General features: G+C 36.1%; 1 protein-coding gene across 2 annotated transcripts in view; it reads left to right on the top strand.

Annotated features, from left to right (window-relative positions):
• The window catches only part of LOC111156962 (tripartite motif containing 23), a 31,725-nt gene extending 13,194 nt beyond the window's left edge, over positions 1-18,531 (top strand). Inside the window, exons 6-12 of one of the 2 annotated variants that reach the window (XM_022518143.1) lie at positions 1,297-1,512; positions 3,191-3,325; positions 7,866-7,995; positions 8,520-8,630; positions 14,232-14,356; positions 16,234-16,339; positions 16,670-18,517. In XM_022518143.1, the coding sequence (XP_022373851.1) occupies positions 1,297-1,512; positions 3,191-3,325; positions 7,866-7,995; positions 8,520-8,630; positions 14,232-14,356; positions 16,234-16,339; positions 16,670-16,731 (885 nt within the window). In that variant the 3' untranslated portion in view covers positions 16,732-18,517. Of the gene's footprint in view, positions 1-1,296; positions 1,513-3,190; positions 3,326-7,865; positions 7,996-8,519; positions 8,631-14,231; positions 14,357-16,233 lie in introns of both variants that reach the window. The other variant, XM_022518141.1, reaches the window with a different exon arrangement.
• The last annotated feature ends 1,076 nt before the right edge of the window (positions 18,532-19,607 follow it).

The raw sequence follows: 19,607 nt of genomic DNA, 5'->3' as shown, positions 1-19,607 counted from the left end.
TCCCTGAAAAAGGAACATTGAGCAAAGAGGTAAAGCAGATGAGTAAGGGAGCCATGCTAATATTTGGAGGAAGAGCATTCTAGGCAGAGAGAAGAGCAAATGCAAAGGTCCTGAGATGCCTGGTGCACTTAAGAAACTGCGGAGTGCTCACTTCAGTAGCACATGCACTAAAATTGGAATGATACAGCAAAGATCATTAGCATGGTACCTGTGTGAGGATGATTTACAAATTTGTGAAGTGTTCCGTATTTTTAGGGATTAAGAGGAACAGACTTCCAGTTATGAAATAAATAAGTCACAGAAATGAAAAGTACAGCATGGGGGGGAATATAGTCAGTAATAATTGTAATAAGGTTGTATGGTGACAGATGGTGACTATACTTACTGTAGTGAGTGAGCACTGAGTAATGTGTAGAATTGTCAGATCACTATGTTGTATACCTGAAACTAATATAACATTGTATATCAACTATACTTCAATAAAAACAAATGAAACAACTGTGGGGAGGCTAAATGCAGCTAGAGTAGGGTGACAGAGTGTAGCAGGAGTTGAGATCAGAAAGGGTCTTACTAGTTACTTGCTCTTCTTTCTGTCAGGAATGCTCTTCAAGATACTGATTTGGTTTCCTCTCTTACCTTCTTCAGGTCTTTGCTTAGATGTTGCTTTCTCAGGGTGCCTGTCCTTGAACACCCCACATAAAGGATTTTGGCATTTACTCTCAGTGGAATGGGAAACATTTGGAGAATTTGGGGCAAAAGAATAATTGTTTCTGATGTAACATTTTAAAAGGATCGGTCTGGTTACTGGTGGAGAACATGCTGTAGAGGGCAGGAGTAGATCTAGTGAGACCAATTAGAGGACTGTTGTAATAATCAGGTGAGAGATGATGGATCACGTTGGTAGAGGTGGAGGTGGTGAGGCTTGATCAGATTTTGGATATATTTTGAAGTTAGCAGAATTTTCCGAGGGGCTAGTTATGGAATTTGAAAGAGAAGTATTAAGGGTGACTCCAGTTTTTTTAGCTTGAACAGCATGGAGGATCGCATTGCCAGTTGCTGAGATGGAGGAAACTAGGTTTGGCCATGGGACAGACTGGAGAGTAGGTATTCCATTTTGCTTCAGTTGGCACTTCAACATTTGGATGTCCAAAGGCTGTGGTTAAGGAGAAAGATCAAGTGTTGAGATAGCAATTTTGAAATTTTTAAGGACATAGATGGTATTTACATTTTCAATAATTCACATATAAAATCTTGGTTATGGTTAAAGTTGTTTCAAACTAATATTAATTTCCTTAGGTACCAGGTACTGCAGAGAATGCCCGGTCATGTGTCAGAGCTTATTTTTCTGATCTACATGAAACTTTGTGTCGTCAAGAAGAAATGGCTCTAAGTGTTGTTGATGCTCATGTTCGGGAAAAACTGATTTGGCTCAGGCAGCAACAAGAAGATATGACTATTTTATTGTCCCAGGTTTCAACAGCTTGTCTCCATTGTGAAAAGACTTTGCAACAGGTAGGTAGATTAAACATGATTACAACATACTTAAAGCAACCTTTTTGAGCAAAGCCTCATAAAGGAAGAAGGTGAAGGAATTTGTTCAAGCCGTAATGTGGGGAAGAATATTCCAGCTTAAGAAATGATTAGAGCAAAAACCCTAGGGCAACTTGCCTGGTGTATTTGAAAAATAGCAGAAGAAGCCACTATGGGTGGAACAGAGTAAGTAAAGGAAAGGGTAATAGAAGCTGAAACCTGGAAGTAATGGGGAATTATCTGTAAGGAAGGCTTTATGGGTCACTGGAAGGACTTCAGCTTTTACTGATTGAAATGGAGAAGCGATTGTGAAATTTTGACAAGAATGACTTGGGTCTTACTTTAAGATGACTTTGATATGTAAAAAATAGATTGAAGGAGGGCTAAGATGGAGGGAAGATGTTAGGAGAAAGAAGGAATTTGGAGGCTATTGTAGAATTCCACATGAGAGAGAATAGTGGCTTGGCTAGTAGGAGTAAGAAGTGTCCAGATTCTGGATATCCAATAGGATTCATTCGTTATGTGGGACATGAGAGAGTAGAAGGCAAGAGTTTCAAGGGTTTTGTTCTGAGCAGCTGGAATGACATGCAAATAATAAGCAAAGTTTACTAGTTCATAATCAACTAATGTAAATTTGCAACAGTGAGCAAAAACTACACACCGCTGCTCTCATGGAGCTTACCTATTGTTAGGAGAGTTCTGTCTTAAGAAGAATACATTGCTATGTGTGTAGAATATCTCTGGATTGATATTTGAAAAACTAGAATGTGCTTGACTTTGAAGAGAGAGTTTGGAGATCTAGAGGGCAAGAGAAGCTTTTCAATTTCACCTTTAGTCAATTTTTTTTTTAAAGATTTTATTTATTTATTTATTTTCATTTATTTATTTGACACAGAGAGATCACAAGAGGGCAGAGAGGCAGGCAGAGAGAGAGAGAGGGAGGGAGGAGGAAGCAGGCTCCCTGCCAAGCAGAGAGCCTGACGTGGGGCTCGATCCCAGGACCCTGGGATCACGACCCGAGCTGAAGGCAGAGGCTTAACCCACTGAGCCACCCCGGCGCCCCTCTTTAGTCAATTTTTTAAAAACCAATACACATATATCTTGGTTTTTTTATAAAAGTACAACATACATATAGTGTGCATAAGGGTTCAGCTGGCTGAATTTTCAGACTGGGCATTACTGTGTTACTAACACCCATATTAAATAACAGAACATTACCAGCACCCCTAGAAACCCTTCATATTCCCTTCTAATAACCACCTGCCTTCCCCTCTGAGGATAAACCATTACCCTGACTTCTAATGCATATACTATTTTTGTCTCTTTTGGTAATTAATAAAAATAGAATCATGCAGTATGAAGTCTTCTTGTCATATCTTCTTTTACTTGATGTTATGTTTATGAAATTCATATCGTTAGGTATCATTGTGGCTGTTCTCATTGTGGTATAGTGTAGCCTTTCTGAATATACCACAATTTAACTATTCTTCTATTGAAAGGCTCTTTAATTATTTATTAATGCCCAATTATTAGTCTAGTCAAATTTATATTTAAGCTAACTTTGAATACGATAATGTTAATTTTTCTTGATTTTTGGTGATAACTCTTTTTTCCTTCTTCCTGTAACAAGTTTACCAGAAAACTATATTCTCTTTTCTAGGATGATTGTAGAGTTGTTTTGGCAAAGCAGGAAATTACAAGGTTACTAGAAACACTGCAAAAACAGCAGCAGCAGTTTACAGAGGTTGCAGATCACATTCAGTTGGATGCCAGTATCCCTGTCACTTTTACAAAGGTAATGTACAGTACTTCATTTTTAGGTATGGCTTCTGATAAATCATAATTGTTTTACATTCCATGATAATCAGCTTGAAGAGACAACTAAGAAATTCATAGGGTTTTTTTTTTTATTATTTTTTTTAATTTTTTTAAGATTTTTTTTTTTTTTTTTTATTTATTCATTTGACAGATAGAGATCACAATTAGGTAGAGAGACAGGCAGAGAGAGAGGAGGAAGCAGGCTCCTCGCTGAGCAGAGAGCCCGATGCGGGGCTCGATCCCAGGACCCTGGGATCACGACCTGAGCCGAAGGCAGAGGCTTTAACCCACTGAGCCACCCAGGCGCCCCAGAAATTCATAGGGTTTTTTGAAAAAAACTTTTATCAGTGGAAAATAGAAAGTGGTGTAATGAATCTCCATGTACCCATCACCTACTTTAACAATTAAAAACTTTATTTCATCTATCCTTTTCCGCATTCCCCTTTCTACCTGCAGTCTCTCAGGTTATTTTGGAACAAATCCCAGCATATCATTTCATCTATGAAATATTGTTGTGTGTATTTGTAAAAGGTAAGGACTATTTTAAAAAACATAACCAAAATATTGTTATAAACCTAAAAAAATTTAATAATGAATCTCTAATATTAACCATTATCCAGTTAGTTATTCAAATTTTCCAGACAGCTAAAAAAATGTTTTGTTTCTGGAAACAGAATCCAACCAAACAAGGCCTGTACTTGCCATTTGGTTGATATATTTTGGTCTCTTTTACAGTTAATTTCCTCTAATCTAAAAAGTTCATTTGTTTCATTTTATTTTCCTTTTTTAGGGTCTGTTTTTTTAGAACTTAATCTTATTTTTTTTTAAAAGATTTTATTTATTTATTTGACAGAGATCACAAGTAGGCAGAGAGGCAGGCAGAGAGAGAGGAAGGGAAGCAGGCTCCCTGCTGAGCAGAGAGCCTGATGTGGGGCTCGATCCCAGGACCCTGAGATCATGACCTGAGCCGAAGGCAGAGGCTTTAACCCACTGAGCCACCCAGGCGCCCCAGAACTTAATCTTATTTTATAGCTCTGTGAAACATTTACATGGTCCAGAGTCGAATCTACAAAGCAGGGTTTATTTAGAGAAGTCCAGCTTCTATCCCTAACCCCTCAGTGCTTTTCCTCCTTTCTCCATAGAAAAGCCTCAAGAGTTTTTCCTTAGTTTTCTTCATCATGTAAAAAACAATACACGGAAATACATTTATTCACATATTTGTATGTACACTCATCATATTTAAAGGTAGAAAACATTACTTCTCCTCTTTGTTCTTTTCACATAAGTTTACGTCCTAGAGATTACTTCATAGCAGTATTCAGTTACATTTTCTTTTCTTTTTTTTTTTTTTCAGGGTACTTTATTGTGCAGATATACCACATTTGTGTGTGTGTGTAAAAAATGGAAAAGTTACTATCTTATCCTTTTTTTTTTTTTTTTTTTTTTTTGAAAGAGAACGTGAGCATAGGGAGAGGGGAGAAGCAGAGGGAGAGAGAAAATCTCAAGCAGGCTCCATGCTCAGCATGGAGGGAGCCTGATGCAGGTCTTGAGCTCATGACCCTGAGATCATAACCTGAGTTAAAATCAAGGAGTCAGATGCCTAACTCACTAAGCCACCCAGGCACCCTTAACCATTTTTAATTGTACAGTTCAGTATTGTTAAGTATATTTACATTCAGTATACCTCCAGGAATTTTGCATTTTGAAAAACTGAACTTCCATGCCATATAAACAGTAACTCCCCTTTCCCCCTCTCTCACCACCTCTTGGGAACTACCATTCTACTTCTGTTTTTTGTGAATTTTAGTATTTGAAATACCTCATGTAATGACCAATATATAAGTGGAGCCATATAGTCAGTATTTGTTTTTTTATGACTGGCTAATCTCAATTAGTATATCCTCAGTTCACCCATATTGTGGCATGTGACAGAATTTTCTTCTGTTTTAAGGCTAAATAATACTGCATTGTTTGCATATACATTTTATTTATACATTCATCCATTGATGGACATTTGGGTTGCTTCCACATCTTGGCTATTATAAATAGTGTAACTGTGAACATGGGTGTACACATATTCCTCTGAGACCTTGCTTTCATTTCTTTTGGTATGTATCTGGAAGTGAGATTACTAGATATGGCAGTTATATTTTTATATTTTTGAGGAAATGTTGTTTTCCATAGTGGTTGTACCATTTGTAATCCTACCAACAGTGCACAAGGGTTGCAGTTTTTCCACATTTTCATCAACACATTAATTTTTTTTCTTTTTTTTTTTTTAGATAGTAGCCATCCTGTTAGATGTGAGGTGATATCTCATCATGGTTTTGATTTGCATTTCTGTGATGATTAATGAAGTTGAGCCTCATTTCATATGCTCATTGGCCAGCTTATATCTTCTTTGGACAAATTTTGTACAAGTCCTTTGCCTGTTTTTTTTTTTTGTTTGTTTGTTTTTTTAAAGATTTTATTTATTTATTTGTTAGAGAGAGAGAGAGCATGAGCACAGACAGAGTGGTAGGCAGAGGCAGAGGGAGAAGCAGGCTCCCCGCCGAGCAAGGAGCCCGATGTGGGACTTGATCCCAGGATGCTGGGATCATGACCTGAGCCGAAGGCAGCCGCTTAACCAACTGAGCCACCCAGGCGTCCCCTTTGCCTGTTTTTTAATTGAGTTCCTTGATTTTTTTCATTGAGCTGTAGGAGTTCTTTATATATTGTAGTAGGGAATCCATTCTTAGATACATGATTTCCAAATACTTGGTCACATTTTGTGAGTTGCTTCTTTACTTTGTTGATAGTGTCCTTTGAGTCACAAAAATTTAAGATTGATTTGGTCCCATTTGTCTACTTTTGCTTTTGTCAACTGTGTTTTTGGTGTGATATCCAAAAAAAAAAAAAAATCCCTGCCAAATCCATTGTCATGAAGATTTTGCACTATGTTTTCTTCTAAGAGTTTTATAGTTTTGGGTCTCATTTTGGAACTTTTATCCATATTTTAAAATCCAAATATTTGTAATTGTTATACATTATTTGTAAATCTACCGTTTTATCAATATATAATGAACTTTTGTCTCTTAAAACAGTTTTTTTTTTTTAAAGATTTTATTTATTTATTTGACAGACAGAGATCACAAGTAGGCAGAGAGGCAGGCAGAGAGAGAGGAAGGGAAGCAGGCTCCCTGTGAAGCAGAGAGCCCGATGCGGGGCTCGATCCCAGAACCCTGAGATCATGACCTGAGCCAAAGGCAGAGGCTTTAACCCACTGAGCCACCCAGGCACCCCTCTTTTTTTTTTTTTTTTTAAGATTTTATTTATTTATTTGACAGAGATCACAAGTAGGCAGAGAAGCAGGCAGGGAGAGAGAGGAAGGGAAGCAGGCTCCCTGCTGAGCAGAGAGCCTGATGCAGGGCTTGATCCCAGGACCCTAAGACCATGACCCTGAGACCATGACCTGAGCCCAAGGCAGAGGTTTAACCCACTGAGCCACCCAGGCGCCCCCCCCAGGCGCCCCTCTTAAAACAGTTTTTGATTTAAAGTCTATTTTGTCTCATTCTAGGATAGCCACCCCTGCTCTCTGGAATATGGTTTACATGGAATATCTTTTTCTTTTTCTTCACTTTCAGCCTTCTTATGTCCTTAAATATGAAGTGAGTCTCTTATAAACAGCATATTGTTAGATCTTGGGTATTTTTTATCCATTTAGTCAAACTGTGTCTTTTCATTGGGGAATTAAACCCATTTATATTTCAAGTAATTATTAATAGTTAAGGACTTGTTATTACCATTTTGTTCATTGTTTTTTATATATCTTACAGCTTTTTTCTTTTCCTTTTGCCTTATTGCCTTCTTCTGTGTCTCGGTGATTTTTTTTTTTGAAGATTTTATTTATTTGACAGACAGAGATCACAAGTAGGCAGAGAGGCAGGCAGAGAGAGGAGGAAGCAGGCTCCCCGCTGAGCAGAGAGCCCGATGCGGGGCTTGATCCCAGGACCCCGAGATCATGACCTGAGCCAAAGGCAGAGGCTTTAACCCACTGAGCCACCCAGGCGCCCCTCAGTGAATTTTTATAGTGTCATGGTTTGATTCCTTAGTCATTTCTTTTTGTGTATATTCTGTGGATTTCTGTGTTTACCGTTGCTATTACAAAGAACATCTTGTTATAACATTCTGTTGGAAAGTGGTAAGAATTTAACTTCTTCTGCATATAAACGGTCTATTCTTTTATAGCTCCACTCCCCCATACTTTATGTTTTAATATCACAGATTACATCTTTGCATATTTTATACCTGTTACCACAGGCTTATAGTTTTTTTTTTTTTAATGTTTGTTATTTCAGTTCTGTAAGGAATTAGATTTGTGCAACAAAATTATAATAATACGGGTTGCTATTTGTCCATGGAATCAGAGGAATGAGTAGGAGATGAAATAATTAACAAAAATATTATAAATAAAAGTATAAATGCTAGTACTTTTAAATTCCATATCAAAATAAGATTTAAATTTTTAAAAATTACAGGACAATAGAGTTCACATTGGACCAAAAATGGAAATCCGAGTTGTTACGTTAGGATTAGATGGTGCTGGAAAAACTACTATTTTGTTTAAGTTAAAACAGGATGAATTCATGCAGCCTATTCCAACAATTGGTAAGTCTAAGTACTGCTTTTTACTTTGATGGATGCTTTATAGACAAAACCTAGCTTATAGCTGAGTTCTTGGGGGGTCTTATTTTATGCCAGTATGGCACTGTGGTGGGCTCTTTACTGGCTCTAAGACACTAACATGTCTGAGAAAAAAATGGAAGGTTCAGTGCTGTGGGATTGAAATGTGGATGGTGGGATATTAAGACAGAACAGTGTTGGTGGGACAGTTGGAAGGATTAAAGGATTGGTGAGGATTAGGGTGAGGGAGTGGTAGTGGTGCAGAGCTGTTAGGTATTTGAGTTTCAGGATCTAAGGATCTTGCTGGAGGCTTAGAGGGCTAATAGCTCTTAAAGGTATATATTCTCCATCTAGGTTTATTAAGAGTGGAGTTGGTTGGGGCAGTAGTAGATATTGCTGTATGAAGATAACTTGTATTATCACAATTCTAAACAGTGGGTCACCTGTGTTTGGTGTGTTATTCATTATAAATACAAATTCAGTATTAAAGTAACTTTTTTTAAAAACAGGTTTTAATGTGGAAACTGTAGAATATAAAAATCTAAAGTTCACTATTTGGGATGTAGGTGGAAAACACAAATTAAGACCATTGTGGAAACATTATTACCTCAATACCCAAGGTAAGAATGAAAATTGATATCTTAGTTTTTCAGAATTTTATGATGCCAGTTTTCTGTGGAATTGATTTTAACTAGTGAAATTTATTTTTATTAAAATGCTAAGGTGGAAAGATTGGGATATGTACTTCGGTTTATTCATTTAAAAAAATCATAGCTTAAAACTATACTTACCTTTTATATCTAGGCAGTTAGGAGTACATACCGCTTGCTGCTCTTAACAGTTAAAGTACATTATTACTATTCATATGAGTGTGATCACTGGTAATATTGTGAGGAAGGACAGAATTCTTGGTGTATGTTTCCGCTGCTCTCTTCAATTCAGTAAAATATTTGTCTCATTATAATCTCTCAGTTACTCCAGAAGAACCTGCAGTGGTTTGCTTTTGGCCAAACTGTTTTACCACACATTCCACCTAAAGTATTTTTTATATTTAGGCCCCATTTTATGCTTTTGCCTGTAACCAACATGAAACTTAAGTTCATGCCACGTTTCATATATCATCATACCTTCCACCTAGCAGAGAAACTAGGTAATTATTTTTACATTGGGATTTTTGATACAGTGATTAATAGGGAAAAAATGGGATTTTGAACATGAGGAACGGTTGAAAAGTCGGGATTTTTAGTTACCATGAGGTAGCTAGAAAGATTTCAAAAGGGAATCAATTCAGTATATACTTGTGATGTTTCTGCTGTCTATTTTGAATGCAGTATATGTGGAAGGTGCTGTGTAAGGCACCTAGAGAGAATACTTTGGAGAGATAAAGATGGTGATTTATTTAGATTATTTTTTGGCCAAGAAAGTAGTAGTCAAAGAATAAGTAGCATCATAGGCCACAAAAGATGCCTCAACAAATTCAAAAAGATCAATGCATCTTTTCTTTATTTTTCTTTTTTTAAAGATTTATTTACTTAGTGTGAGTGGGGGATGGGCAAATGGAGAGGGAGAGGGAAAGAGAGAATCTCAAGCAGACCTCCTACAGAGCCCCATGTGGGGCTTAACCCCATGACCCTGAGATCATGACCTGAGCTGAACAACTGTGCCATCAAGGAATCCCTCAATGCATCTTTTCTGACCACAATGCTATGAAACTAGAAGTCATCCACAGGAAAGAATATGGGAAGACTGCAAATATATAGGGGTTAAATAACATGCTACTAAACAATGAATGGGTCAACCTGAAAAATCAAAGAAGAACTCAGAAAGTATGTGGAAACAAATGAAAATGAAAACACAGTGGTTCAAAACCTTTGGGATGCAGCAAAAGCTGTTCTAAGAGGGAACTCTGTAGCAATACAGGCCTACCTCAAGAAGTAAGACAATCTCAACTTAACCTTATACCTAAAGGAGCTAGGAAAAGAACAAACAAATGCAGCCCAAAACCAGTAGAAGGAAAGAAATAATAAGATTAGAGCAGAAATAAATGATACAGGAACTAAAAAAACTTATAGAACAGATCAGTGAAACCACGAGCTTGTTCATAAAAAAAAAGTCAATAAAATTGATAAACTGCTAGCCAGAGTTATCAAGAAAGAAAAAGGAACCAAATAAATCACAAATGAGAGGAAAAACGTTTAACAATAACAAAAAAAACCCCACAGAAATACAAACAATTAGAATATTATGAAAAAGTATATGTGAACAAATTGGACAATCTAGAAGAAATGGATAAATTCCTAGGAACATAAACTCCTAAAACTGAAATAAGAAAAAAATAGAAAATTTGAACTGTCTGATTACCAGCAAAGCAATTGAATCAGTAACCAAAAAACTCCCAGAAAATAAAGGTACCTGGGTGGCTCAGTAAGTTAAGTGTCTCCCTTTGGCTCAGGTCACGATCTAGGAGTCCTGGGATCCAGCCCTGCATCTGGCTCCCCACTCAGTGGGTAGTCTACTTCTTCTCTCCCTCTGCCCCTCCCCACTGCTTGTGCTTCCCTCTCTCTCTATCTCTCAAATAAATAAGTAAAATCTTTTTTTTAAGGTTTTATTTATTTATTTGACAGATCACAAGTAGTCAGAGAGGCAGGCAGAGAGAGAGAAGAGGAAGCAGGCTCCCTGCTGAGCAGAGAGCCCAACGCAGGACTCGATCCCAGGACCCTAAGATCACGACCTGAGCCAAAGGCAGAGGCTTTAACCCACTGAGCCACCCAGGCGCCCCCAATAAGTAAAATAGTTAACAAAACAAAACAAAACTCTCAACAAACCAAAGTCCAGGATCAGATGGCTTTGCAGGAGAATTCTACCAAGCATTTAAAGAAGAGTTAATACCTATTCTTCTCAACTATTCTAAAAGATAGAAAAGGAAGAACTTCCAAATTCATTCTGTGAGGCCAGCATTACCCTGATATCAAAACCAGATGGATAACACAAAAAAGAACTACCATCCGATTTCTCTGAACAAAGATGCAAAAATCCTCAATAAAATACCAACAAATTGAATCCAACGATATAAAAAGATCATTCACCACGACCAATTTGTATTTATTCCTAGGTTGCAAGTGTGTGTCAGTAATTGCAAATCAATCAACATGATAGATCATGTCAATAAAAGAAAGGATAAAAACTATATGATCATTTCAATAGATTAAAAAAAAAAGGCATTTAACAAAGTACATCTCTTTATGATAAAAACCCTCAACAAAGTGGGTTTAGAGGGAACATACCTCAACGTAATAAAGACCATCTATGAAAAACCCACAGCTAACATCATCAAAGAGAACCTTTCCCCTAAGGTTAGGAACAAAACAAGATGTCCGTTCTCATCACTTTTATTCAGCATAGTCCTGGAAGGGCTAGCCACAGCAATCAGACAAAAAAAGAAAAGGCATCCAAATTGGCAAGGAGAAATAAAACTTTCAATGTTTGCTGATGATGTGATAGTGTGTATGTATCTGGCCTGAAAGACCACCAAAAACTGTTAGATAAACGAAGTCAGTTAAGGTATAGGATACAAAATCAATTTACAGAATTCTGTTGCATTTTTATACACCAGTAATGAAGCAGCTGAAAGAGAAGTTAATAATCCCATTTACAGTTGCACCTAAAATAATAATGATACCTTGGTATAAACGTAACCAAAGAGATAAAAGACCCATACTCTGAAATCTCTAAAAACACCGATCAAACAAATTAAGATGAAACAAAGAAATGGAAACACATTTCATGCTTATGGATTGAGAAAAATATGGAGTGCCTCGGTGTCTCAGATGGTTAAGCACCATCTGCCTTTGGCTTAGGTTATGATCTCCAGGTCGTGAGATCGAGGCTCACATCAGGCTCTCAGCTCAGTGGGATGTCTGCTGCTGCCTTCCCTCTGCTTCTCCCCCTGCTTGCGCTCTCTCTCTCTCTCTCTCTCTCTCTCTCTCTGTCACTCTCAAATGAATAATAAAGTCCTAAAAAAATACTTAAAAAAATGAAAGAACAAATATTGTTAAAATGTCTATACTACCCAAAGCAATCTACACACTTAATGCAATTCCTATCAAAATACCAACAGCATTTTTCACAGAGCTAGAACAAACAATCCTAAAAAGACCCTGAATAGCCAAAGCAATCTTGAAAACGAAAAGCAAAGTTGGAAGTATCACAATTCTGGACTTCCAAGTTAAATTACAAAGCTGTAGTAAACCATTATGGTACTGGCACAAAAATAGACATAAAGATCAATAGAACAGAATGGAAAACCCAGAAATAAACCCACAATTGTACAGTCCGTTAACCTTTGCTAAAGCAGGAAAGAATATCCAATTGGAAAAAGACAGTCTTTTAAACAAATGGTGTTGGGAAAACTGGAAGCGACGACATGTAAAAAAAAAAAAATGAAACTGGACCACTTTCTTACACAATACATGAAAATAAATTCAAAATGAATTAAAGACCTAAATGTTAGACCTGCAGCCATAAAAAGCTTAGAAAAGAGCACTGGTAATAATTTCTCTGACATTGGCCTAGCAACTTTTTTCTAGATAGGTCCTTTGGGGCAAGCGAAACAAAAGGAAAAATAAACACTGGGACTACATCAAAATAAAAACCTTCTACACAGCGAAGGAAAACAACAAAACGAAAAGGCAACCTATGGAATGGGAAAAGGTATTTGTAAATGACATATCCAATGAAGGGTTAGTATCCAAAATACATCAAGAACTTACACAACTCAAGATCCAAAAACCAAATAATCCAATTAAAAAATGGTCAGAAGACATGAATTGACATTTCTTCAAAGAAGACATCCAGATGGCCACCAGACACATGAATATATGCTCATCATCATTTACCATCAGGGAAATGCAAAACAAAACTGCAGTGAGATATCACTTTACACCAGTCAATAATGTCAACAATATAAGAAATAACAGGTTTTGGTGAGGATGTGGGGAAAAAAAAGGAACCCTCTTCCAGTGTTGATTAGAATTCAAACTGGTGCAGCCACTCTGGAAAACAGTATGGATTTCCTCAAAAAGTTAAGATTAGGACTACTTTATGATCTAGCAGTTGGACTACTAGGTATTTACCCAAAGAATACAAAAACATTAATTCAAAGGGAATTAATAAAATGGAATATTACTCAGCCATAAAAAAATGAAATCTCGTCATTTGCAATAACATGGATGGAGCTAGAGAGTATAATGTTAAGTGAAATAAGTCAGAGAAAGACAAAGACCATATGGCTTCACTCATGTGGATTTTAAGAAACAAGCAGGGGCGCCTGGGTGGCTCAGTGGGTAAAGCCTCTGCCTTCAGCTCAGGTTGTGATTTCAGCATCCGGGGATCGAGCCCCGCATTGGGCTCTGCTCAGCGGGGAACCTGCTTCCCCCTCTGTTTCTCTGCTTGCCTCTCTGCCTACTTGTGATCTCTGTCAAATAAACAAATAAAATCTTAAAAAAAAAAAGTATTAAGGGGCGCCTGGGTGGCTCAGTGGGTTAAAGCCTCTGCCTTCGGCTCAGGTCATGATCCCAGGGTCCTGGGATCAAGCCCTGCATTGGGCTCTCTGCTCAGTAGGGAGCCTGCTTCCCTTCCTCTCTCTCTGCCTGCCTCTCTGCCTACTCGTGATATCTGTCTGTCAAATAAATAAAATCTTTTTTTAAAAAAGTATTAAAAAAAAAAGAAACAAGCAAGCAAAGGGGGGAGAAAAGAGAGAAATCTAGAAACGGACTCTTAACTATAGAGAACAAACTGTTGGTTATCATGGGGAGTTAAATGGGGGACAGATGGAAAAGGTGATGGGGATTAAGGAATGCACTTGTCAAGATGAACATTGGGTGATTAAAAACTTAAAAAAGGAACAAGTAGCATCATTATGGAAATCATGAAAGGTATATTCTAATTAAGAAGAATATTCATATACACAGCACTTTGTGTTTGGTGGAGCAAGTGTTGTAAATCCTGTTACACATGAGGAAATGAAGAGATCTGAAAAGTTAGGTGAACTACTTGAGGTCATACTGTTAAGTATTGCTAGGTGCTCTTATAGTAGGCAGCCTTTCTGTGAAAAACATAGTAAATAGTAGACTAACCATAATAAAATAATGAGACCATTAAAATATTTGGTCCATTTATGAAAGTTAACAAATGACTAATTCGTTTTTTTTTGGGGGGGGTAGCTGTTGTATTTGTTGTTGATAGCAGTCATAGAGACAGAGTTAGTGAAGCACACAGTGAACTTGCAAAGTTGTTAACGGAAAAAGAACTCCGAGATGCTTTGCTCCTGATTTTTGCTAACAAACAGGTAAGACGTTTATATTTCAGAATACTTATTTAGTATTTTGTGTATTCTATGTCATAAGGTAGCATAAAGTAATTTCAAAACTGATAATTTGATAGATATTTAAGAAGTTTGTGCTGGGTATTTTAAATACAATATATATAGAAAGTGCTCTTCTTGGTACCTTGGAGTATATAAGGTGGTTGATGCTTACCAGAAACTCCTATATACGTTTGTAAACATGTAAGTGACTGTATATGAGATTCTAATACATAGAAAACTGGTAAGTAACTTCAGTAATATTAACGTGTCATGGAAAAATAGAGTGGTTCTAAAGGTGGCATCTTATAAAAGATGTGTACAGTGGGATTTGAGTTGAAATTATAAGAGTTCAAATTATGGGTAGGACTTGAGTCAGTATGTGAAAGAACACTGTAGGCAGAGAAAATGGAAGCATGAATGTTTTAGGGGAGCATCAATGAGGTCTAGGCTGAAAAACTTAGATTTTATTCCATGACAAAGGAAAACCAGCAAAAGGTTTTCAGACTCATATCTGTGTTTTAAGACTGTAATCTGGGGGTAGGACACAGAATTAATCAGGGGGAAGGGACTAGAGACAGGCAGATGCAGTGAATTGCTGTAATAATTCAAGTGGGAGAGTTAACAAGACTCTGAGTTAAAGGAATGGAAGGGTGGAAGCAGATGGAAAAGAGTTTATGAAGGTAGATTTGTTAGAATTTGGTGTCTGAATGGGGACGGTCAAGGACAGGGAGAAGCTACATATTCCTAGATCTTGAGTCTATGCTTCTAGGAGGATGAGAATGCTTTTCCATACAGTAGAAGGGCTAAGATCTCATAAAAAGGAAGGGTAGGATGAAGAATAAGGGATTTCCCTCTTAACAAAAAAAAATAAAAGGCAAACTACTAAAAGCAGATACACTTTGCTTTACTTACTGAAAAAGACATGCAGATAAGGCAAAGTGGAATATCATTTCCACTTAAATTGTTAAAAATGTTTCATAATCTTCAGACTCACATATACTGTATGGTGTGGTTTTAAACACATTTTCTTGGAGGGCAATTTGGCAGTACCATACCTATCAAAATTTTAGATGCATATACCCTTGCACCATACAATTCTACCTCTAGTAATGTATTCCAGATATAAATATCCTAAGGTTATCCTGCAGATAATGTTGCAAATGAATGTAGTTAAAAATATGTTACATATGTATATGTATGTACTTGTAATAGCACATAAACAGAACCTCAATCTAGATATTAAGTAAAGGACCGATTAAGAAAATTATCTTGCACCTACACCCTGGAATGCAATTCAGATGTTAAAAATAATGTAGGTCTTCTTGTCCAAATAATGGAAAGATATCTATATTTAAGATGTGTTAAGTTAAAAAAAAAAAAAAAAGCTAAAGTGTGTTTCTGTTTATTTGTATGAATGTGCATGGAAATTATCTGGACAACTATATAAGAAATCATAATTCGTGGTTGCATCTAGGAAGTAGGGGTGTTCAGGAGTATTTGGAGTGGGAGTTTAGTTACTGTTCATTATATAAACTCTATGTATAAGCCATTTTTGTGATACGCATGCATTAACCTGTTTCTTTTAAGTTGATGCCGTATGACTCAGGCAGTATCTTTCATTCAGGTTTCATCACCTTTATTGATTTCACTGTAAGGCCATTCTTACAGACTATACTATAAATGATCTTAATCACAACTCTACTTTTCTCTATACTTATTAATCACAGAATAATTACTGAGGGGTGAATCTAGGTTTTAACTTTAGCTTTCTGTTAGAATGGTACCAACAGACTTCGTTTTAAATGGTAATTTTGATGGGCTGATTATAAAAAAGATTCTGATATGTATATATCTTTCAGGATGTTGCTGGAGCTCTGTCAGTAGAAGAAATCACTGAACTTCTCAGTCTGCATAAATTGTGCTGTGGCCGTAGCTGGTATATTCAGGGCTGTGATGCTCGAAGTGGTATGGGACTTTATGAGGGGTTAGATTGGCTCTCAAGGCAACTTGTGGCTGCTGGAGTATTGGATGTTGCTTGATTTTAAATGCAGAAGTTATTTAAAGTTTTGTGGTTAAGAGTTATTTTGCACATAAATGTTATAAGAAATTCTACATCTCAAAGAGTTTATTTAGGATGTATATTTAAAAGGAATCTTGGGTGGGGAATTCAGTACAATATTGCCTTTTAAAAAATTACTCTGTAATAAAATTTAAACATGTGAGCAGATTAAAATTGCATTAAGTAGGGACTTCTTGAAGATACATTTTTTAAAAAACATACATTTGTTATTTAAGTTTTTCACATTATGTGTGACCCATATATTGGCAAAGAAGTAGTCGGAGAAAGGGTAAGATGAAGGTTTATTCTTTCAATTAAAAAAGGAATAGGCAACTGAATACTGAATGGAACCTCTGTATGAAGCAAGTAAAGCATGGCTTCTTCTTTATCTTTCCTTTTACCTGGATTTTGGCAGTATTTAGTAGCAAAAAAGCAGTGACGTAATGAAATAGAATCCAGACTGCATCTTGGGGTAACAGGATTACTTTACTTCTTTGTTCAGCGTAACAGAATATCTTTAATGCTAAGTACTATAAACTACAGAAAATTAATATTTTATAATGTTTTATTGAAACTTTCTCTAAGCCCTTTTATATAAAACCCAGTGAGTCAGATGAAATGTTATCTAACTAGATATGAGTGTCAGATTAGTATTAAACTGAAGAACAATTAATAATAAAACTGTGAAAGTCAGTTATGTTGTAGTTAATCTTCACTTATGAAAGACCCATTTCCAGGGTTGAACCTCGAAGTGTTATTTCCTAGGTCACAGCTCTAAATTGGTTCTCCTATTTTCAGCACATTTAAAGTAGTTAGTTTCTTTTTAAAATAATACTGCATCCTTAGTGGGAATGACCATAGGCAAAATGTAGTAAGTTACACACAGAACCAGGGTTGGCTGTACATAAAAGATAGAGATCTAAGTTGGAAACTACATTTACCTTAAGAGAAGTCATTTAAAGTAGTGGAGAATCAGTTACTTTAAATGCTTTCCCAAAATAAATACACTTGTCTTGACAATAAGACATTATTAAGGCTCTTCATGGTAAGGCCTTGAAAAGTTAAGGAAGGAAAAGAAATGTTCAGAAACTTTACATCACATTTATTATGCAGTGTTGTAAAAGTTTAAAATTTTGTGCTTTTCAGTTTTTCATTTTTTAAGGATACTCACTTATTATGGCCATATGACTTATATTTAAACATGGCTAGATTGGGTTTTGTTATTACTATTTTTTTAATGCTCCTCAGCCTTTAGGATGAAGCTGAATAATCCCGAGTCTTATTAGTTGAAATGCTAGGAGATGTCCCTCTTAGGTGGCACTGTTTTGGTTCATTCTCTTCAAATGTACTTTTGTTTGTTTAAAATAAACAGCAAAACTTTTAGAATACAAAGCATTAAAAAGAAGTCCATCAGTGTTATGGGCAGTATGTAAATAAGTAAATATTTCATCCTTTATTTTTCAAGTAAAAGTCATGCTGTTACAAGTGTAATTTGTGCATATAAGTAACACTTATGAATTAAATTATTTAATAATTGATTATAGTAACTGTGAAGAATAAAAAATATGTTAACATTTGCCTGTGAGCCCTTGACCTGTTTTCTCTACTAGGTAATTGGGAAAAAGAAGTCTAGCACTAACATGTGAACTTGTTTTCCTTATAAATTAAGTTCATTTCACCAATTTTGCTAAACTTTGCAATTCACATTGTTAGCATATTACTAAACACAATGTAAAAATTGTGCTTAGACCTGATTATAATGTACATAATAGTGTTTATGTGTGATTTCTTTTTTAAGAAATATTTTTCTCAGGCTCTTATGACTATTTGTCGTTGTATTCTTTCACTAATTATTAGTTAAGATTTTGTAGTTCCCTCTGGGAAATGTCAAACTTAATAATGAGATGTTTTAAATCCAGTCTATTAGGATTTGCCTCCTAGCTCCGAATTTCTATATTAAGCCTAAATATTACTGTATGGTTTATGTAAAGCAGGTTTTAACAAGTATGTAGCCCTGGTCTGTAATTCTGGAATGCTTTACCATCACCAGAAGCCATTATTTGCATTACATATAGACAGCAATAAAATGTTAAAATAATTTTAAAGAGGTCCTATCATTATTCTAAAAGTTCTGTTTCATGTACCATCTCTCTACTAGTATAACTAGTAACCAGTTAAAGTCATATTTGTGCTGTGGTTCAGAGAAAGAAAACCAAGTGGGGTAGCGGTTGACTTGCATGTCAAATCTGAGTTGCAGTTTATTAAAGATTTAGAAATAATTTATTCTGTAGTTGCAGTGTAAGCCACACATAAATGAGTATTATTGCTAGTGTTTTGATAGAACTAAAATTTTTCATCAAAGAAAGTGAAACTCGGTTTTAAAATTTTAAGTAACTACTTTAGAAAATGTCTGAGAAAACTTAGGTGTAGCCTATAAACTAATACTGCTAAAAGGAAGACATTTTCTGTAGCATTGAAATACCCTTGAATCTGCAAAGTAGTAATAGGGTAAAAGACATTGTACTTTCCCTAAAAAAAATAATGAAGAGGATGAATAAGCATCTTGCTAATAATTTAAAACAAGCTTTTAAAAAAGCACATCTCAGGGGTGCCTGAGTGGCTCAGTGGGTTAAGCCACTGCCTTCGGCTCAGGTCATGATCTTAGGGTCCTGGGATCAAGCTCCACATCGGGCTCTCTGCTTAGCAGGGAACCTGCTTCCCCCTCTCTCTCTGCCTGCCTCTCTGCCTATTTGTGATCTCTCTGTCAAATAAATAAATAAAATATTTAAAAAAAAAAGTACATCTGGCAATGTCTGTTTTTAGGTCTACTGATTATGTTAAATTTATGACATGAAATGGAAAAATTTGTTTATCAAATAGGATTTTTCACTCAAGCAAAATAACTATGTTTGGCAAAATGGGTCAACACCACCAGTTGGTGGCAGTATTATCAAAAATTTAGGATTATGTTTTCAGGAATGAATAAATTGCTAGGGAGATGTCTAGACACATAAAATAGGAAGAAAGGTAAATGTCACAGTGAGAAGTCATTTTATGTCTAAGATCTTCTTTATAAAAGGAGGACATGATATTAGTTTAAAGTAGCACAACTTGGCACATTCTTCCATCTCACAGGTTTGTGGTACAAAATGGATAAAGGAAGTAATCCTGTTT

The sequence above is a fragment of the Enhydra lutris genome, unplaced genomic scaffold, assembly GCF_002288905.1.
Source record: "Enhydra lutris kenyoni isolate GAN:26980312 unplaced genomic scaffold, ASM228890v2 scaffoldscaffold50, whole genome shotgun sequence".
NCBI lineage: Eukaryota > Metazoa > Chordata > Mammalia > Carnivora > Mustelidae > Enhydra > Enhydra lutris.
Note: the sequence above shows the minus strand (reverse complement) of the source record. Positions and strands in the feature narration are given on the sequence as shown.